The 22102-nt window shown below is 48.8% G+C and overlaps 1 protein-coding gene and 1 non-coding gene across 2 annotated transcripts; one reads left to right on the forward strand and one right to left on the reverse strand.

Annotated features, from left to right (window-relative positions):
* Window positions 1-6624: 6624 nt before the first annotated feature.
* On the forward strand, window positions 6625-7960 carry LOC102401189 (ras-related protein Rap-2c). Its single transcript, XM_006079041.4, has one exon. It carries the CDS (start codon window positions 6712-6714, stop codon window positions 7312-7314), a length of 603 nt encoding a protein of 200 aa, XP_006079103.1. The 5' UTR covers window positions 6625-6711; the 3' UTR covers window positions 7315-7960.
* A 2059-nt stretch (window positions 7961-10019) lies between these two features.
* TRNAE-UUC lies at window positions 10020-10092 on the reverse strand. Its single transcript has one exon. It is a non-coding gene; the product is annotated as a tRNA-Glu (tRNA).
* Window positions 10093-22102: the final 12010 nt, after the last annotated feature.

Here is a 22102-nt window from a genome sequence, read left to right on the forward strand (position 1 = left end):
AATGAGGTTAGGGCAGGATACTCAAAATACTTCATCAATGATACAGTTTTAAAAAGATGGGAGCATGGGACTTCCCTGGCGGCCCAGTGGTTAAGAAATTGTCTGCCAGTGTAGGGGACACAGGCTCAATCCCTGGTCGGGGGAGATTCCACCTGCCGTGGGCCAACTGAGCCCATGCCCAACCCCTACTGAGCCCATACTCTGCAACAAGAGACACCACTGCGATGAGACGCCCACGCGCTGCAACTAGAGAAAGCCTGCATTCAGCGGTGGAGACCCAGCACAGCCAAAAATGAATAAAGATGGGAACCTAGTAAAAAAAAAAGGTTAACACAGTTGCACAAGTTAAATTGTTTTTAAAAAAGACATAACTACTACAAAGGGGGCTTCCCTAGTGGCTCAGATGATAAAGAATCCTCTTGCGTGCAGGAGACCTGGGTTCGATCTCCTGAAGAAGGAGATGGCAACCACTCCAGTATTCTGGCCTGGAGAGTCCCATGGACAGAGGAGCCGGGTGGGCTACTGTCCATGGAGTTGAAAAGAATGGGACACGAGTGAGCAACTAACACTTTCACTTTTTTTTTTTCACTGCAAAAGATATGATTCTTCATCTGAAGCTTGATTCTTTACCTAAAGCTTGAAGTAGGCGTCAGAAGGGTTGCAGCTTCTGAGATATTGGTGAGGTGGTTGGAAAGTCGTAACCCCAGTGTGGATGAGGGTTAGAAGGAAACTGGGAGACATCTGAAGTGTGTGAGTGTGTTCTCCTACACACCTCAGTTCAGCCGGTGGAGTTTTCTGTGTTCACGTAGGGTTTCTTGTGAACAAAATCACACAAAATGCAAAATTCACATTATGCTCGAACTGTTTCCTAATTGTTAAATGGTGTTGGAACAAATTCACCTTTTCAAAGCAAGCATCAGAGCAGGACTGTAGTTGTGGAGCACCTACTGTGTGGGAGGCACTGCTGGACGCACAGTAGGTGCAGCAGTATAGTGTTTCTGCCCTCATGGGAGATACGTTGTAATGAGGGAAACAATAAACAAATAATCAATTTCATTTCATATAATTTGCATACCACCTTCCCCCCAAGTTCACACGTTGACACCCAACCCCTACGGTGATGGTGTTTGGAGGTGGAGCCTTTGGGGTGATTAGGTCCTGAGAGAGGAGCCTCCTGGACAGAATTAGTGTTTCTATAAAATGGACTCCTCCCACCCCTGCCCAAGCTCCCTTGCCCTTCCACCACAGGAGGACTCGGCAAAAAGACAGTTACGAATAAGCCAGGAAGCGTCTCTCACCAGATGACCAGAGTCTGCTGGTGCCTCGGCCTTAGACTTCCCAGTCCCCAGAAGCGTGAGCGATGAACACCCAGTCCCCAGAAGCGTGAGCGATGAACACCCAGTCTCCGGGGCTCTGTCATAGCAGCCCAAAGGAGCTCAGCAGGGCAGTGAGCTGTGGGTTCATGGCAGGTGGAGTTGTATCCCCCCAAATTCCTGGGCTGAAGCCCTAGCCCTCTTACAGGTTGAGGTGTTAGTTCCCTGGGCTGCTGTTAACTGGGTGACTCACACAGAAACTTACAGTCTCACAGTCTGGAGGCCAGAACCCTCAGATCAGGGTGTTGGCAGGGTTCATTCCTTCCGTGGGCTGTGAGGAAGAGCTCGTGCCATGCCTTTCCCTCAATTTTTAGTGATTTTCTGGCAACCTTTGGCACCCTCGGCTGCAGAAACGCCACCCCAGTCTCTGCCCTCCTCTCCACGTGCTGCTCTTCCTGTCTGTGTCTGCGCCCACATGTCCCCTTTCATGAGGCACCAGTCATCCTAGAGTGGGGCTCACCCTGCTCCAGTAGCACCTCATCTTAACTGAGTATATCTGAAAAAAACCCTATTTCCAAATAAAGTCACATTCTGAAGTATTGAAGGCTAAAACTTCAATGCATGGATTTGGGGGGATACAATTCCACCTGTAACTTACTAAAGGGATAAGGGAAGACCCCTTTCAGTAAGTGATATTTGAGCAAGAGACTTAAATAAAATGGATGGAGTAAGGGACCTCCCTGGTGGTCTAGTGGTTCAGACTACATGTAGGGGGCTCAGGTTGAATCCCTGGTCAGGGACGAAGAATTGATGCTTTTGAGCTGTGGAGCTAGAGAAGACTCTTGAGAGTCCTTTGGACTGCAAGGAGATCAAACCAGTCAATCCTAAAGGAAATCAGTCCTGAATATTCACAGAAGAACTGATGCTGAATCCGAAGCTCCACTATTTTGGCCACTTAATGTGAAGAGCCAACTCATTGGAAAAGACCCTGATGCCAGGAAAGATTGAGGGCAGGAGGAGAAGAGGGTTGCAGAGGATGAGATGGTTGGATGGCATCACTGAACTCAGTGGACATGGGTTTGATCAAACTCTGGGAGACAGTGAAGGACAGTGAAGCCTGGCATGCTGCAGTCTGTGGGGTTGCAAAGAGTTGGACATGGCTGAGTGACTGACCAACAACAAGGAACTGGATCCTGCATGCCACAAAGAAGAGCCTGCACGCTGCAGCTAAGACCTGGTGCATATAAATAAATATTTTTTAAAAATGAGGGAGTGAGCCATGCAGACATCTGAGGAACAGAATTCTAGGGGGAGAGAAGAGCAAATATGAAAATTCTGTGATGGGAAAAGAGATTGTCCTGCCAGAGGAACAGGTCATTGTGTCTAGAAGGCAGTGAGAAGGGTGGTAAGAGAGGAGGTGAGAAACAGAATGATTCATAAACAGGAAATCCATCAACTTACAATTATTAAATTCTCAAAATTAAAGAAGAAAAACCTTATGAATCTGTCAGAGTCCAAAAAACCAAAACCAAAACAAACAAAAAACTGCTGTTGTTCCCAGTAAAAATGCTAAGGTATAAATAGACAATAACCTTCTCTTATGATAAAAATTATCAGTTAGAGTACACAAGCATACAGCATATTACTCACACAATGTAAAGACACTTCTGTTGTTCAGAAATGTGGAGGGATGCCAGCAATTACCTCTTTGGTTCAATATTGTTATTTTGGTTCAATATTGTTATATTTGCTAAAGCAATAAAAGAAAAGGAAATAAGTAATATTTTCCTCATTTGCAGATAATATGTTCCTACACACACACCCCCACAATGAAGTATTTTCAGCAATTAGAACTGAACCACACATATACAGAGATCAGACTTATAGCTGTGAAGGGGGAGGGGAGGAGGGAGAGGGATAAACCGGGAGTTTGGTGTTGGTAGATGCAAATTATTACATTTAGGATGGATAAACAACAACCATAAAACAACAAGGTCCTATTATATATCACAGGAAACTCTATCCAATCTCCTGGGGTAAATCATAATGGAAAATAATTTTTAAAAGAATATATATGTGTATAACTGAGTCACTTTGCTATACAGCAGATATTGGCACAACTGTACTTCAATTTAGAAGTAAATAGAGCTGAGTCGGTCGTCTCTTATGCTCTAGACTCATGTCCCCTGGGTCCACTTTCTTGCCCTAGTCATGGCTGCAGCAGCCATCTGGCTGTGCGGGTGGAGCCTGGCTGCCACTTGCCTCAGCTGCACTGCACACCCCTGGGTCTCCACTGCTGCTGCTTGGATGCTTCTGGAGTTCACTCAGCCTCCCGGGCACATGTGCACCTGGAAGAGGGAGTTCGCAGGGCAACCCTGGAGCCGTGACGAATGGGTGCCAGTGGATACATGCCTCCCGGGCTTCTGTGCATCAGTGGACAATTCTGACATCCTACACGTTTTCTCAAGTACTGCACAGCAATAACTCAAGAATACACGTGGTGTGGGATTCCCCGCACCTTCCCTGTTTCTCTCTTTCAGGGCCTCCATTCTGGATCCCAGTGATCACTTCCAAAAATAAACTATTTGCCCACTAGACCAAGTCCCATGTCATAGATTCTGCTTTGGGAGGGAATCCAAATTAAGAGAGTTAGTACCAGAAGAGGCTGTAGAAAGCAAAACTTACGGGTAGAATTCTAAGATGCATCACACACCCTTCAGACCCATGGGAGGGCCCTTACTGCTGGTGCTGAGTGAGCCGGTGATGAGCTCTGGCCTGTGGCACAGTTCTAATGACTTGCTAGGGCTGGATTAGGATGTGATTCGGGCGGCAGGGGAAGCATGGGCCTCCATGCTAGCAGCGGAACTTTAACTGCATTGAGGCAACGGTAATAAGATGGACTACGGGGCTGGCTGACTTTGTTAAGGGTTTTAAAAGCCTCAAATAATAATGACAGGCTCAAACCAGCCAACTGTCAACTTAAGGCACTCTGTGAATATCCGTTAGTCTCATGGCAGCCTGAAGAAACCCTTACCTGCTGCAGGCACAGGGCACTGTATGGTGGAAACCGGTCCAGGATTATTCACATCTCTGAATAATGTTGGTTCTATTTCTCTCTTCAACCATGTTTAAACTTCTATTTAACCTATCAATGGGTGTTTTGTGTTAAGTAAAATAATAAATTATTATATTTTCCATTTCTAAAAGGTTTATTGTTGTTTGGTCGTTAACTTACATCCTACTCTTCGGGGCCCCATGGACTGCAGCACAGCAGGCTTCTCTGTCCTTCACCATTTCCTGGAGTTTGCTCAGATTCAAGTCCATTGAATTGGCGATGCTATCTAGCCATCTCATCCTCTGCCGCCCTTTTCTCCTTTTGCCTTCAATCTTTCCCAGCATCAGGGCCTTTTCTAATGAGTCCGGTCTTTGCATCAGGTGGCCAAAGTACTGAAGGTATTTTCTTTTTTTTTGGGGGGGGTAAGGGTAGAATTTCTTTCAAATTACTTGACCATAGTTTATAGTCTCTTATTCCTTGCTCATGTTTTTAAGCTTTTCTTTTAAATCTTTAAACACATATAATTATTTTGTATGTCTAATAATACTAATATCCGCAGGTTTCTGGATGTGATTTTATTGTCTGGTGTTTCCATCGGCTGTCGCTCAGAGTGACGTTTTCCTCCTGTGTTTTGTGACTTTTTTGACCGTGAGTTCCCTCAGTTCCCTCAAAAGTTATCCAAGGGGAGTTGTTGAAACCTGTGTGGAACTTGCATTTCTCCGGAGAATATTTACAGCTTATCCTTTAAAAATTTTTTTAGTTTTGTTATCCTGCAGTCAGAGAATAAGTCTTGTAATATCTGTTTAGAAATCAAGTTGTCTGTTGTAATAAGTATATATTTAATATTATACACTAAGGATGTTCTGTGCTATTTATAGAAAAGCACATTCTGTCACTGACCACAGACAGTTAAGGGCAGGATGTCTTATTGTCACTTAAACTTTGAGTCTGTGCTGCCAGGGAGGCAGGAAACTCCAGCTCTGTCGGTCTTGGAGTGCTGCCCCTCAGGCTGCACTGGAACGAGGGAGATTCATCGGTACCCAAAGCCTAGGGGAGGCGCTATCTCATCTCCACTTCCAGCCCAGGCCTGCAGGTCTCCTGAAGCCCTCGGGCATCTGTGAGTGCCTGCAGCGGACAGTGGGCGGGGCTTACTCAGGTGTGCAATCCCAGGACTGCGTGCCCTGTCCCCTCTATCCCCGCACAGCCTTTCTCCTCTGACATCAAGGAACAGCAAGACGGTTGTGTGGCCGGTGTAGAAGCTCGAAAATGACTGGGGCAGGGGAGTCAGACCTGGGGAGCCCCTTTAGATGACCCCAAAGCGCGGATGCCCAGGGCTTTCCCTGGCTGCCTGCTGCTGGGTGAATGGGTACACGCTTCCATTGTCTGGGTTGGGATGGAGTTACATGATCTCTACTCTAAGGTCAGGAGGGCGCAACAGAAAGCCAGGAGGGTTTAAGTAGGGGAGTGAAATGTGATCAACGTTTTATAGAGTTCTGGACTTTATAAAAGTTGGACTCTGGACTCTGCTCAGTGACAAGAGGGGGCTGGCGGGGCCCGAGGAAAGGCAGGGAGGGGCATGAGGGGCCCAGGCCTTGGAATGGGTGCTAGGAGGGAGTGACGAGGGACCCTCGGCCTGAAGCTCCTTCACACGCTACCTCTTCCCTAGGGTCCCCAGGCCTGGAGAGGGGCCGCGGCGGCACGGCTCCCCAGGCCTGACCTTGAGTGAGGCCAGTCTGGCTTCGGGCCATGAGACTGGATCTGAAATGTGAAGAAATGCGGCTATTTCCCGGTTGACGTGGAAGGGATCCGGTTACCATCTGCTCCAGGACGGAAGGGGTTCTCCTCGGAGGGAGGGCAGGGAGCCGGGGCTGAGGGCGGGGTCCCCGCCCGCGGGGTCCTGGGGAAGAAGGAGCGGGGCCGGGCAGCTCGGACCGAGCTGAGACAGAGGCCGGGGCGGCGCGGCCGGTGGGCGAGGCCGGCGCCGGGCCGCTCGGGCCGGGGGCGGGGCAGACGCTGCGCGGGGCGAGGGAACTGAGGCCGGCGGAGGGGCGCGCGGGGCCCAGGGTCTGGGGCGGGTGGCCTCTGAGCCGCAGGGGGCAGAGCCGGGCGGGGCAGGGCGGGATTGGGCGCAGAGGGGTTAGCTTACCCGTGCCCGGGCTGGAGCCTGCGCCCCGACCCGGAGCCCGCGCCCCGGCCCCCGGGTCCCGCCCCTCCCCTCGCCCCTCCCTCCCGGCCCCCCTGGCCCCTCCCTCCCCGCCCCCCGCCCCGCGCGGCCCCCGCCAGGCCCCCGCCTCCGCGCGCCATTCCTGCCGCCGCGCGTCCCGCCAGCCGCCCTCTTCGGCCATGGCGGGCCTGGGACTGCGACCGGCCAAGGGCTACCGGGTGGTGCTGCTGGGCAGCGTGGCGGTGGGCAAGACGGCGCTCGCCACGCAGTTCGCCTGCGGCAGCTTCCCCGAGCAGTGCGAGCCGTCGGTGGAGGAGCTCTTCAGCAAGGTGATCGAGGTGAACGCGGCGCCCGCCCTTCTGGAGATCGTGGACACGGTGGGCGCCGAGCACCTGGTCACCCTCAAGGACCTGTACATCAAGAACAGCGACGGCTTCGTGGTGCTCTACAGCGTGTGCAGCGAGGCCTCGTTCGAGGCGGTGCGGCCGCTGCGCGAGCGCATGGGCCGGCTGCGGGGGCCCAAGGCCGTGCCGCTGGTGCTCGTGGGCACCAAGGCCGACCTGGACGCCCAGCGCCAGGTGCTGACGGCGCAGGGCCGCGCGCTGGCCCGTGAGTGGCGGTGCCCGTTTCTGGAGGTCACGGCCAAGAGCAAACTGATGGTGGACCAGGTGTTCACGCAGGTGGTGCGCGAGATGGAGGCCCTGGCCCCGCCGGAGGAAGTGGTTCCGGCGGTCCCCACCAACGCGCAGGAGACGTGGCCGTCTGAAAGATTCATCGGCTGACGCGCGGCGGTTCCTCTTGCCTGTATTCTTCGCTTTTCGTGATTTCTGAAGCTCCCTTTGCTCCTCTGCGTTTTTAAAGAAAGTTATTCCGCTGTAAACAAGTGGTTACTTCTATATATTGACTGAAATCCGTGCTTCAGACTGTCCACAGAGCTTCTTGAATATTTGTTGAGAACTTTGCAACTGTGTTTACTTCTGACCGTGCTGGGAGGAGAAACCAAAAATCAATTTTTTACCTCCTGTATGAAGAAAGCCTACCCTTTTCTTCAGTGGAATTTGTTACAGGATTTTTTTTTTTTTTTTGGTCATAATTAACACCTTCCAGTGTCATCTGACGTTTGATACTGATTGAGGAACACGAACTGACGTTTCAGCTTTCCATTCCATGAGGCTCTGATGTGTTTCCCTTTCATTTACAGCCTTGAATTGCAGTAGTATTTTCCTCTCTGTGTACTTCTAAATATAGTTATGACATACATAGCCATGGTTTGAAAGGGATACTGTATACTCTGGGAGGGGAAAAATCAACTGTGTACTCGGGCAGAGATAGCTCAGATCTGCCTTCAGTTTTGTAATTGACATCTAGTCGATTTCTGCATCTGTTGATCTGTCGATTAAGTGAAAATAAAATGACTTTAGAAGTCGATAGTTTTTGATATTTGTCTTTCTAAAACTTAAGCTCCAGTTCCTAAGGTTTCTGTACACCATATCTTTGCTTTTCAGTTATTTTCCAGGACAAGTTAGTTACTAGAGTGAAAATGGCCCCGCATCTTTGTTTCTGCAGAAGTGCTTTCAATTGCAAGTTCTTTTTTTTCTTGTCTCTTGCCAGAGTCGGATATGTTGTCTGAATACCTGCCTAGTTTAACACCAGTACTGAAATAGAAACAAAACATGAAGAATCTTTTTGCATAGTTTTCACGTAATGATAGTAGACATCTTTCTTGCACTGGCTTAATTTAAAAAATTAGTCTTTGATATGAGTTGCTTGTGTTTATTTGCACAAGTTAGCAATTTTACCTCCCCCACTGCAACCAATTTTTAAAATTTAGGAACTAGCTTAGCCATTTGAAGTGAAAGTCTCTCAGTCGAGTCCAACTCTTTGCGATCCCATGGACTATATAGTCCATGGAGTTCTCCTGGCCAGAATACTGGAGTGGGTAACTGTTCCCTTCTCCAGGGGATCTTCCCAACTTAGGGATTGAGCCCAGGTCTCCCACATTGCAGGCGGATTCTTTACCAGTTGAGCCACCAGGGAAGCCCATAGCCATTTGAACATCTTTCTAAGAAAAAAGTATAACAACAAAGCTCTGTCTGAGATCTAAAATAATTCCGTTAAAGGAAAGTTATAGAGTGGCGGTTATACTAGGCTCTGGGTGTTATATTTACATATCATGTTTGACTAGAAGATTTTAACACACACAAAAATATTTTAGAATCTCACAGTGCCTGAGAACTAGTTTACCCCAAGGAGGGGGCTAGGCCGGGACCTCCCCTGTCTCTTACTGCTTTCTCTTTCCCCTGGACGTTGGGGATGGGGTGGCTGGGTGCTTCCTTTCGAGCCTTGAAACCCAGCTAGCCCACGGATCTCCTCTGACCCTCTTTCCTGGGGTCACTGCTCCTGGCAGTGTTACCTCACACCCCCTTCCGGAATCATCATTTCTCCAAGGGGATGGTTCAGACACAGGGAGGGGGGAGGGGTGGGCAGTCAGGAAGCCTCTCCTGGCCTCATCTTGTTCCCACACTGCCCCCTCCTCCTGCTGAAGCGGAGGTAAAAACCCAAGACCCTTCACTGACCAGATGTGGACTGCACAGAGAAAGCCCGGGGTGGCTAGGGGAGCCGTGGGAGTGGGAAGGTGAACAGCAGTCCTCTCCCAGCCCTGAGAGCTGGGTCCCCAGGACTGGAAGTGGGCGACCCCTTCGCCCTGCCTTACTCCACTTGCTTATGCTGTGGGCTCTGGGGAGGTTTTGTGTCCCTGGATCTCAGGCCCTCTGGATATCAGGCCTGATTCAGGAAAAAAATTCACATACAGCCATTTCTTTCTTTAAATTACTAGACTCGTCTCAGACTACCACTCAGATCCAGGTGTCCAGCTTGGAGGCCAGGGGTGTTCCTAACTGACCGGTCATGACCAGTCAACACGAATGACTGGGCCCATGTGATGAGCTCCTGTGACCACAGGAATATGCGGAAGAGCTTTCTGGGTGTATATGCACGCGTGCACACACAATTAAAGACCCACACCCTGATTTTCTTTCTCTTCCCGCATTTCTAATTTCTAATTTATTTACATTCCTTACAAGTTGCCTGCATCCCTCTGGCCTTGATGAATTAGCAAGTGGCTGACAGGACCCCTCGTCAGGGTGCTGTGGTACTGGAAGCACTGTGCCCAGGTGAGGGGCAGTGAAACTGTGGCAGCCTGACTTGCCAGCTGGGAAGGGGTGCTCAGATCTCCAGCCCTTCACATAAGACAGGGTTGTAGACTGTGTGCCCGGCGCCTGGTATAACTGGGGAATGCGAAGCTGGTTTCCGAAGAGGATGGAACAGTCACCTACCCACAAGAAGGGTGAGTGCTTCCGAGTCTCCAAGTGCCCCACCACTCGGCATGGACAGATCTTTTTCTTGGCGATGTGTTATGGTTTCAGTTTGTGTTATTCAGATTGCGGGTGATGTAAGTTTTTTTTGTTTGTTTTTTGCAGGATCTCACTTCCCTAACCAGGGATCGAACTTGGGCCCTCAGCAGTGAAAGCGCCAAGTCCTAACCACTGGACCACCAGGGAACTGGTGATGCTGAGAATTCTTTCGGAGATTTTTTTTTTTTCTATATTTCAGCCATGCCATGTAGCATCGGGGATCTGAGTTCCCAACCAGGGATCAAACCCTCGCCCCCTGCATTGGGAGTCTGGAGTCTTAGCCGCTAGACCCGCCAGGGAAGTCCCTCTTTGCCCATTTTTGATTCAGGTTATTTTTCCATTGTTAAATTTTAGGAGGTCTCTATATATTCTGGATGTTAATTTTGTATCAGGTATGTGATTTGCAAATATTATTTCCCATTCTGTGGGTTGCCCTTTTACTCTGTTGATAATGTATTTTGGTGCACAAAATTCAAATTTTTTCATGAAATCCAATTGTCCAGCTTTTCTTTTGTTGTCTGTGCCTTTGGCATCATTTCAAATAAATCACTGCCAAATTCAAAGTTTCCAAGTTTTGACATATGAAAACATAGGTTTAGGACTATTCTATACCTTTGGCCTATATTTTGTCTTCTATGCGGGTACTGTACTGTTCTGGTTACTAAAGTATTGTAGCAGTTTTGAAACCAGGAAGTATGTCTTTGTCTTCCAACTTTATTCTTTTTCCAGGTTGCTTTGGCTGTTTGGGATCCCTTGGCACTCCATATGAATTTTACAATAAGTTTTTCTATTTCTGAAAAGATCTCATTGGAATTTTTATAGGGATTGCATTGAATCTATGGGTTGCTTTGTGTAGTATTTATATGTTAATGAGATGAGGTGTTCCAATCATAAACATGGAATCCATTTATTTGTGTCTTTTTTTAGCAATGGATTGTCATCTTCATTGTACAAGTCTCTCCACCTCCTTGGTTAAGTTTATTTCTAGTACTTTACTCTTTCTGATGGTATTGTAAACGGAATTGTTTTCTTAATTTCCTTTTTGGATTGTTCATTGTTAGTGTATAGAAATGCAACTGATTTCTGTCTGTTGACTTTGTATCCTGCCGCTTTGTTGAATTTACCACCGCAAAGAGTCGGACATGACTGAGCAACTGAACTGAACTGAATTGAACAGTTTTGAGTTGTTTTTCTTTCGTGGAATCTTTACCGGTTTCTCCACATAAGATCATGTGAGCAGAAATACTTCAACCTCTTCCTTTCCAATTTGGGTGCCTTTTATTTGTTTTACTTGCCCTAATTACTCTGGCTAGGATTCCGGTACAACGTTGAATAGAAGTGGTGCAAGCAGACATCTCTGCCCTGTTCCTGTTCCTAATCTTAGAGGAAGAGTTTTCAGCCTTTCATCTCTGAGTATAATGTTCACTGCAGGCTTTTATATATTCAGTTTCTATTACATTTAGGTAATTTCCTTCTATTTCTAGTTTGTTGAGTGTTTTTTTCGTGAAAGGGTTTGAATTTTGTCAAATTATTTTTTAGGCATCAATTAAATATGGTATATACATTGATTTTTTTGTTTTTAAATTTTGTCTACACTGGGTCTTTGTTGCCCTGGGCATATGGCATCTTAGTTCCCCAACCAGGAATGAACCCACACCCCCTGGGTTAGAAGGGCGGAGTCTTAACCACTAGACCACCAGGGAAGTCCCACATGGATTAATTTTTGTATGTTGAACCCCTCATTCATTCCAGGAATAAATTCCTCCTGTTCATGGTGTATAAGACTTTTTATGTGTTGTTAAATTCTCTTTGCTAGTATTTCATTGACAACATAGTTGATTTTCTCCCCCAGTTTTACTGAGATATATCTGACACAGAGCACTGTGTGATGTACACTGTCACGATGTGTACACATTAACGGTGCACAGTGTGACGGTTTGATACACATACATATTATCAATACAAAATGATTAACACAGTTCGGTTAGATAACACATCCTTCACCTCCCATGATTATCATTTGTGTTGTTGTTGTGATAAGAACATTAAAGATCTACTCTCCCAGCAACTTTGAGTATGAGTTTTATCCTCTGTTCCCTATCCACTCCATGTTTTCTTTCCTCTCAGCCCGGACCTCGGCTGATTAGAGTTCTTGACCCAGTAGAAAGCCCCAGGCATTCATTCCCAAAGGATACGAGTCCTGGGTAGGTTTCTGCCACTTTTTGGTTGATACCGCTTTGTGATAACCTTTTACTATTGGAACGGAAATACCAAGAGGCATCTCAAAGAACCCACTTGGTCTCTGGGTACAACGGTTAGAGTTCCTCCACCACCCCTCAGCTCCCAAACTCCTGTATTCTGACTGCAGGGAAAACAGCACCGAATATTAGCCCACGAATATTAGATCACGTCAGAAGCCGTAAGATGGAGCCCCATCCTCTCCGAGTGCAGCCTCCCAGCTGGTGCTGCCTTGTCTTCAGAGGCCATCTCGCCTTCCCATCAGGCAGCTACTTCCGGGTGAGCACATAGAAACAGGGCCATTGCCTTCCATGGGCATCGCCTATTACTTCGTTTCTTCTGCTGTAAAATCAATCCTTTGGTCACAGAAATATTCTGCGGGGTACCAGGAAGGTCTACAAGGCATCCTGCAAATCTGCGATGGTGGTGCTGGCAGAAGCATCAGAGGCAGGAAAGCAAAGCCATATCCAGAATAAAAGTCCGCCTCAGGGACGGCAAGCAGCTGCTCCTTCCCCAGGGGAAGAAATCTAATGTCATTGACTTTTCACCAAGTGACTAGTGTTGCCTTGGAAGATGACACCATAATAGGGGCTCAGTGTTGGTCTCTGCTGCAGGCAGGTTAGATCCTCGATGATGATGAAGCCGGGTCAGATGTTTTGAGGCAAAGTCCGTGATGCGGGGCCCATTCGTAGCCTCCATCCCTGCAGCCTTGGTTGTTTCAAGCATGGGCCCACTGGACAAGCACCTGAGGGGATGGCTAAAGTGGCTGAATGGCACAGGACGGACTGTCTTGCCCAACTGATTCTTGAGATCCTCCTCTGCAGAGGTGTCTGAGAGTGGGTATTCACATGTGGTAAAGTCCCTTCACAGTTGAAGGAGGTCCAGCCTCCTGTCTCTTCCCCAGGTCACCCCATTACCAGTCTTCCAATCTTGTTTTTTCCAACTCTCTGATGGTCCAGCCCAACCCATTAGCAACTGCCCGTTAATCAAATGTAGAGCCATACTTCTCACCACCTTGCAGTCCAGGCAAAGTGGTCAACAACCCAGCACTTGAATGCTTGAAGTGAAGACCACAGGGAGACTTTTCTTTCATCGCTCTCCTTTAGGGCCACCTCTAGGTGGGACTGTAGGGCTGCAGCCATCCACTTCTGGACCATCCGTAAACCAGGAGCGAGGTTTTTCCTCCTCAATCAACTAGTCATAAGGCCCTCCCCGTGAGGCCACAGGTCTGGACTGTGGGTGGGAGACCGGGCAGGCGGAGGAGGTAAAAGAGACAGCCTACAAGCAGATGTTGACAGACTCCTGAGGCACGTGGTCTACCTTCAAAGGCACTGAGGACCACGAGTTTACCAAACGTCCAGCGGTCGTAGCACAGGGTCACCAGCTTCCCAGCCCACAGAGACGCACGCACACTTACTGCCTGCGTGCCGGCCTGGCCCTCGCAGTGACACCGTGGTGGCCTCCCGCTGAGCAGAAACAAGTTCACAGGACGTGACCGGTGTGGATCAAGACAAAAACAAGAGCGCTCTGTACTCATATCCAAACACAGACAAAAGCGTGAATACTTTCAAAACCACAAAAAATGATCAAACACTCTCCACTCTTAGCTACTATGAGTGATGAATGCTTCTATACCAGTGCAGGCTTCCCTCCTCAGAGATGAGTTGTTACGATATTCAAGCATGTAATTTCCCCCACTTCCCCACAGCATCTAATCCAGAGCAAAGCCCTGCTTCCGATTCAACTTTCACCAAAACCACCTCATACAAGCCCATAACCAGCTCTGTGCTGAAGCTGAAGCTCCAAAACTTTGGCCACCTGATGCGAAGAACTGACTCATTGGAAAAGGCCCTGATGCTGGGAAAGATCGAAGACAGGAGGAGAAGGGGACGACAAAGGATGAGACAGTTGGATGACATCACTCAGTGGACTCACACTCACTCACATTGACTCAATGGACATGAGTTTGAGCAAACTCCGGGAGATAGAGAAGGACAGGGAAGCCTGGCGTGCTGCAGTCCATGGGGTTGCAAAGAGCCTGACACGACTGAGCGACTGAACAACAACAAAACCGCCTTGTGCAAGGCCATAACCAACTGAGAAACTTCATGGCTCCCAGGTGTGTGTTCCCCTTATTGCAATTGCAGAGAAAAGTCAACTTTTCTTTTTTGGTTCTGCCTCACAGCATGTTGGATTTTATTATTAGTTCCCAGACTAGGGATTGACCCTGTAGGGGAAGTGCGGAGTCCTAACCTCTGGTCTGCCAGGGGAGTGCCCAGAGTAAGGCCAACTTGTTCGGTGATAGGTGCGCTCCTGTGGTCTTTAGCTGGAGGGCAGCCACACCACCCATCACCATACCACCCGCAGCAGTGCTGATAAGGCCACATCATTTGTGGCAGCCAAACATGTGGCCATCAGGGTGCAGGAAGCAGAACCACTGCAGATAATCTAAGCAAGGCTGACACTAGACACAAGGCTCTGGACTGGGCCTCTGAGAATGACTTCCAGAGGTGGCGGTGAGGTTCCACCCTCTGGCTCTGCCTCCAGAATCAGGAGTCTGCCAAACATCCCGATCCGCCATCCTAGGCTGTGGCAGCCAAAATAGATGCTCCTGCGGCTGCTGTCACGCCTGTCCCTGCCTGCCGGCACTCAGGCAGCTGGGAGGAGGCATCAGAACCTGCCCACCCCTTCTCCATCTTGCTTGTCAGCAGAAAAGAGCGGAGAGCAGCAAGGACATGGCCTCCGCCCCCTTTCCCCCTCCAAACCTCCTGGAAGATCATGCAGTTGGCTGACTCCAATTTCCAAGCAGACCTGGGAGGGAGGAAGTGGAGACAGGCAGCCGCAGCGACTCCCCCAACGTGGCCTCAAGCAGCTGTGCGGCCCACTTCCAGATTTCTCTTTTTCCCTCTCTCAAAGAAAACCATACTTCTGTGTTCAGCTCCACAGGGTCCCCACTACTGACTGGCGCAGGGAGGATCCGCGACCACCCTCTGGTCTGGGTCTGGGACTCTAGGGTTCAGAGGGTTCCTGGGGCTCCCTGGGAAAGGGGGGCCCGCCCTGATCTATCGGGGGCCGGGGGCCGGGCGGGCAGTGTGGGGGCCCCTTGTCAGATGGCCTCTGGTGAGATGCGGGCAGATGCTCAGCCCCAAAGGCATAAAGGCCCCCGAGTCGTCGGAGGGCATCTCGGGGAGGGATGGCACTGGCGCGGTGAGGAAGCCCGCGACAGGGGGTGGGGGGCGATCCCTTCAGATCCCATCCCCGGCCTGGGTGAGTGAACCCCCGGCCTCCCGGACGGGCTTCTGGCGCCTTCCTGGAACCTCAACCCAGGAGGTCGGGCTTCCTGGGGCGCGGACAACTAGAGCGCGGCCTCCCAGAGATCCTGTTACATGTGCGTGTTGTGAAGTCACACTGGGCTAGTTAGTGAGGCCCGCCTGCATTCCAGGGAGGGCCGCAGACCGCGGGGGAGGACGCCACCGAGCCGGACAGAAAGACCTGGAGCAACGGTTGGCGGCCGGGGGCGGGGCGGGCGGGGCGGCGCATTCCTGCGGGCGGAGGCGGGCCCCGCGGCCCTGCGGGCTCACCACGCCTCCCTCATGGACGACCACGCCTCCCTCATGGACGACCACGCCCATCAACAACCACGCCTCCCGCTGGTGTGACCACGCCCTATCAGCAGCCACGCCTCCCTCTGGTGTGACCACGCCCAATCAATAACCCCGCCTCCTTTCGGGGTGACCACGTCCTGTCGGTAACCCCGCCCCCGCCCGGGTGGCCACGCCTTCCGCCCGGCAGCTGACCCGCCTGCGCCGGACCCGGGAGGGGCTGAGCAGACGCCACTTATTTGGAAACTTGGTGCCTGTTCCTGGATTGTGGTCTGCTGTGCTGGGAGGTCGGGACGCAGGAAGACCCGGCGGCCGTGGGCCGGGAGGCAGAGGGCCCGCGGGTCACTAGGGGCCCCTGGACACTGGTCCCTGCCGGCGTTTGTGCTGCGGCGGCGGAGGGGACAGCTCTGGGACGAAGACGCACGTGGGTGGCAAGGGAAGGAGCCTCTAAGGGCAGCGACTTCGGTGCGTCTTGGTTGACTTGGACGGAGGGCTGTGTCCGCTGGAGTACGTGCTTACTCTAGGCGTAAAGTGACGCCGCTGGGAAGTGGGGACGGAGGCCCACACACTCACGTGGGAGGAGGGCAGTGAGCCTTTTGGTTTCCAAGGCTTCAAAACAGAGTCCAGCCCCAGGGAGGGAGAGGACACCGAGGAACCTCAGAGCCCTCCTTGCTTGGGGTTGAGAACTGGGTTCTTCTGTCTTGTTTTTGAGGCAGGCAGTGAGATAAAAACCATCACCTTATTTATGTGAGGGACTTCCCTGGTGGTCCAGTGGCTAAGACTCAGCTGCTCCCAATGCTGGAAACCTGGATTCCACTCCTGGGCAGGGTACTAGATCCCACATGCTGCAACTAAAGAGCCCCTGAACCTAAGAATGGGTGCAGCCAAATAAGTAAATAAATATATTTTAAAAGAATAAAGCCATAATCACTTTTAATAGAGCTGTTCTTGACAAAGTTATATAATTAATGTTACAGATATATAATATAATGTTACAGATCAAACTACTGTTGTGAGATTTGTGTGGGGTTTATTTTATTTGGAAGCCTGTGGTCCCTACAGCTGATGAAGTAGAGAAGCCACAAATTAGCACAAAAGGCAACTTTTTAAAACAAGCTAAAAAGAAATCCTCCCTAAAACTGCAAAAGGTAAAAACTTTGAGAGAAGAGTTCCCCATATACCACTAAGAAAAGCCAGGATCTAAAAAAGGACTGAAGTTTTATAGGTTTTCTGTTCCAGAGCTGATGCTACTTTTAAGATATTCAAGAGCTCAGAGGGATCAGCTAATACCTTTTAAAATATCTTTGAAAATTTTGGTTTTGTTTATGTTTTGCCAAAAGTTTTTACTTTGTTTTGGGTTTCAAGGGTTCGATAACAAAAGAAACCACATTTTTTACGGAAGACTATTTGATTTAATCTCAATATACAGCCATTAAAGGAAAAGAAAGAAACAGCAGAAGTAACAGCATCTACGTTGCCAAACTGGGCTGACAACCTACATCCAGACTTCACAGCGCTGGAAGTCCCTCCTGAACAGCAATCTGTAGTCCCAACTGGGAAAGGGTCCTGGGTGGCGTGTCCACCCCACGGGGGCAACTTCCAGTCGCCATTTTCGGGGCTCCTGCTTATGTTCTCAGGCCACAGGTGGGTATCATCATCAGTTTGCAGGACAAAAATGCAGCTCTGGTTTTTTCTTTAACTTTTACCATGCTGTTTGTTTTCCCTAGTGAGTCATAGGACCTCTTAGACCCTGGGGGCTGGCCAGGCCCTCAGGAACTTAAGAGACTCCAAGACCCACTTCCTTTCTTATCTAAAGTGCCGCTTGACTTGCTGGTAACAAGTGGTGTGCTTGCAGGCAGACATGTAGTCCGGGCAGGGTCCAGGCAAGGTCTGAAGTGGGTCAGAGGCCTGCTTCCCTACATCTTTTTTTTTTTTATATATATTTATTTGTTTATTCTTATTTTTTAATTTATTTTGCTTCACCAAGTCTTAGTTGCAGCATGTGGGGTCTGGTTCCCCGACCAGGGATAGAACCCAGGCAACCTGGCAACCTCCCAGGCATTGGGAACGCAGAGTCTTAGCCACTGGACCATGAGGGGAGTTCCTGTCCTGCTTCTGAAGCCTAAACGAGACTCACCTCCATTTAAATTTCCCTAGCAGTTTCTCAGTACATAGATTTTACCCCTCCTCTGCGCAGAATTCTTGGGAGAGAATTTAAAAAGTAAACGTGCTAACAATTTGTTAACACAGCCTTAAAATAAAATTCATTCAGACAAATGTAAAATACTTTATTTGTGCTCAGTTTACTGATGCAGGTGTCTCCTGAGACTAAAAATTACAAAACTGGCAGACAGAGCTCAGTTCTTGGGTCTGGGTACACAATTAATACCCAAGCAACGCAGGAGCCTTCTCCAGGCATTCCTACGGAGATCATAACTATATTTGGAGCGATACAGAAAGGGCCACAGCTGCAGTTCAGGGCTGCAAACAAGCTTTCAAATATGTGGAACTTCAGTAAAAACAACTCTCAGAGCATGATCTGCATATTATCTCATCTCTGCAGCCGTGTCCTACTGTGCCTCCCCCACCAGGAAGCAAAGTGTGAAAGCATAAGTATGCCGAACAGGGAGGAAATTTCAGAGAAGTAACCACTAGTTTGAGGCTCAATTAGTCTCCCTTTTTACTTTCTGTGTTAGTCACTCAGTCGTGTCCAACTCTCTGCAACACCATGGACAGTAGCCCGCCAGGCTTCTCTGTCCATGGGATTCTCCAGGCAAGAATACTGGAGCAGGTTGTCATTCTCTTCTCCAGGGGATCTTCCCAACCCAGGGATCAAACCCGGGTCTCTGGTATTGCAGATAGAGTCTTTACCATCTGAGCCACTAGGTTAAAGGCATTAATTTGGTGATTCTGAGCTCAAAAATTTACTCATTACAAATATAGAATGTGATTAAGAAAATCATTTATATTTTTAAACACTATCCCTTGCGTTTGGGCCATTATAAAAATCTTAGAAAGCTAGCGGGCTGATTGATAGGGACCAGATTTCACACTGGTGGGAACAAATGAGCACCCCTGTTCTCTGCCAATGACCTTGGAGCCCAGGGCATTGGCACAGGCCAGTACTCTACCCAGCCAGTACCAAGGCCCCCATCTGGGGACATTTAAGTGCTGGCACAGGATCTCACTGTAGCTTCCAGTGCAGGCTAGTCTCCGCCTGCAGCAGGATCTGAGTGCACAGCTGGTCCGCCTGGGCCTCGCTCTCTGCTGTGACCTCCAGGCCTCAGCAGTGGCCCTGGCAAGCCAGCGTGTGCCCAGCAGTCAGCCCCTCAACTCCCCTGCTGAGGCCTCCGCTATCGCCCACTGTGCTTGCCAAGGTCCACTGGCCCTCCAAGGCATGAAGGGCTCATGGAACTCTATACTCTGTTAAACTACCATTCAAAAATGAGAATAAAATGAAAATATTTTCAGAGAAACAAAAATTGAAAGTGTTAGTAACAGACTGTGATTGAAGCATGCACTTCAGGAAAAAGACACTGGACCCGGAATGAAGATTTAAGAAGAATGATGAACAAAACAAATGAGGCGAGACTCAGAGAAGTCGGTGAAGGAATGAGTCTGGATGACCTCATTATTTCAACCTAATAGACAACAGCATGTGCAGATGGCACCACCCCAACGGCAGAAAGTGAAAAGGAACTAAAGAGCCTCTTGATGCGGGTGAAAGAGGAGAGTGAAAAAGCTGGCTTAAAACTCAACATTCAAAAAACTAAGATCACGGCATCCGGTCCTATCACTTCATAGCAAATAGATAATGGAAACAGTGGCAGACTTTGTTTTCCTGGGCTCCAAAATCACTGCAGACTGTAACTACAGCCATGAAATGAAGACGCTTGCTCCTTGTAAGAAAAGCTATGACAAACCTAGATAGTACATTAAAAAGCAGAGACATCACTTTGCCAACAAAGGTCCATCTAGTCACAGCTATGGTTTTTCCAGTAGTCACGTATGGATGTGAGAGTTGGACAATAAAGAAAGCTGAGTGCCAAAGACTTGCTGCTTCTGAACTGTGGTGCTGGAGAAGACTCTTGAGAGTCCCTTCGACAGCAAGGAGATCAAACCAGTCAATCGATCCTACAGGAAATCAACCCTGAATATTCTTTGGAAGGACTGATGCTGAAGCTGATGCTCCAAATACTTTGGCCACCTGAGGCAAGCTCCAATACTTTGGCCACCTTTTCCAGTTGACTCTTTGGAAAATACTCTGATGCTAGGAAAGATTGAGAAGAGGATAAGGGGGCAATAGAAGATGAGAAGGTTGGATGGCATCACTGACTCAGTGGACATGAGTCTGAGCAAACTCTGGGAGACAGTGAAGGACAGGGAAGCTGGCATGCTGCAGTCCATGGGGTTGCAAAGAGTTGGACACGACTTAGTGACTGAACAACCACAAAGAGAAATGGTTTTTAAAATGATTGCCTTCATGAAACAAAAACAAGATGTTATAAAAAAAAATACTAGGGAAAAAACACTTAGAAATGAAAGATATGATGATGGCAGAAATAAAACTGCAATGTAAGGACTAGAAGATAAAGTCAAAGCTCTCTCCCAGAAAAAGAAGGATAAAAGGTCAACAACTAGAAAAAAGTAGGAGAAAGGAAATTAACAGAAAACTCCAGAAAACGACAGAAAACATGTTGGATCTCAACATGTGAATAACAGGTGATCAAAAAGGCTAGAATAAAGAAATCAGAGCGCATAAAGAAATAATACAGGAAAGTTTTGGAGAGCTGAAGGACCCAAGTGCACCCCCCAGAAAGACCCCCAAGGAACACTAGGGATGAACAAATCTCACCAAGGCGTGGGGATCACGACAGTCTCGGGCTTCCCCTTGTAACAAGAGCCTGCAGACACCTGAGTCAGGCCTTCAAAGTTCTTCGGGAAAATGACTTTTACCCTAGAATTCAATACGCAGGTAAACTGCCATTCAAATACAAAGGAAGAAAAGGCATCTTCAGACAGTTTAGTTCTCCAAAAAATTTCTCTCTGATGGACTCTTTCCAGGGAAGCCACCAGAACATAAGACATTCAGTTCAGTTCAGTTCAGTCACTCAGTCGTGTCCAACTCTTTGTGACCCCATGAATTGCAGCACTCCAGGCCTCCCTGTCCATCACCAACTCCCAGAATTCACCCAAACCCATGTCCATTGAGTCAGTGATGCCATCCAGCCATCTCATCCTCTGTCATCCCCTTTTCCTCCTAACATAAGACATGGGGTCCCGGAATTCCCATTCAACAGAGGAGAGGCACAGAAAGAATTCCCATAAGGAATGAAGAGAAACCCCAGGATGGCAGCGAAGCAGCGGGCCTAGAGAAGACACAGCCTCAAGCGGAACAGGAAAATGAAAGGCTCTACAAGGGCTGAATCACTGCAGGTGGTGACTGCAGTCATGAAATTAAAAGACACTTGCTCCTTAGAAGAAAAGCTATGACAAACCTAGACAGCGTTTTAAAAAGCAGAGACCTTACTTTGCCAACAAAGGTCTGTCTAGTCAAAGCTACGGTTTTTCCAGTGGTCATGTATGCAGGTAAGAGTTGGACCATAAAGAAGGCTGAGCACCAAAGAATTGATGCTTTTCATCTGTGGTGTTGGAGAAGACTCTTGAGCGTCTGTTGGACTGCAAGGAGATCCTAAAGGAAATCAATCCTGAATATACATTGGAAGGACTGATGCTGAAGCTGAAGCCCCAATACTATGGCTAGCTGATGCAAAGAGCTGACTCATTGGAAAAGACCCTGATGTTGGGAAAGATTGAAAGCAGGAGGAGAAGGGGACCACAGAGGATGAGATGGTTGGATGGCATCATGGAGTCAATGGACATGAGTTTGAGCAAACTCTGGGAGATGGTGAAGGACAGGGAAGCCTGGCGTACTGCAGACCATGGGGTCACGAAGAGTTGGGCACAACTTAGCGACTGAACAACAACAACAACGATATGGGGGAAAGACATGAGCTCCATGCTCTCTCCCAGACCCCTGGCCGGCTTCGGGAGTGGTCTCAAAGGTCCAGTGCCTCAGAATTGCCTGGATCGCTGGTAACATGGAGCTGTAGCCCATGCATGTGTTCTCTTGCGTTACCTGGTCCTCCCCAGAGCTGGAGAAACATTTTCTATAGCATCGTTTTAAACTTATTTCACTCTACTTGAGAATGTAATAGTTCTTTAGTTATTTTATGAATTCCACATCTAAGTGGTTTCCAATATTTTGCCTTTTTTAGCAGTTTAAAATAACCATTGTGTTTTTACCTGGAGTCCAT

The sequence above is a fragment of the Bubalus bubalis genome, chromosome 20 (genome assembly GCF_019923935.1).
Source record: "Bubalus bubalis isolate 160015118507 breed Murrah chromosome 20, NDDB_SH_1, whole genome shotgun sequence".
Classification (NCBI taxonomy): Eukaryota; Metazoa; Chordata; class Mammalia; order Artiodactyla; family Bovidae; genus Bubalus; species Bubalus bubalis.

Bases quoted from the DNA above. Each gene is read 5' to 3' on its own strand.
- LOC102401189 (XM_006079041.4), top strand. From the start codon at position 6,712: ATGGCGGGCCTGGGACTGCGACCGGCCAAGGGCTACCGGGTGGTGCTG.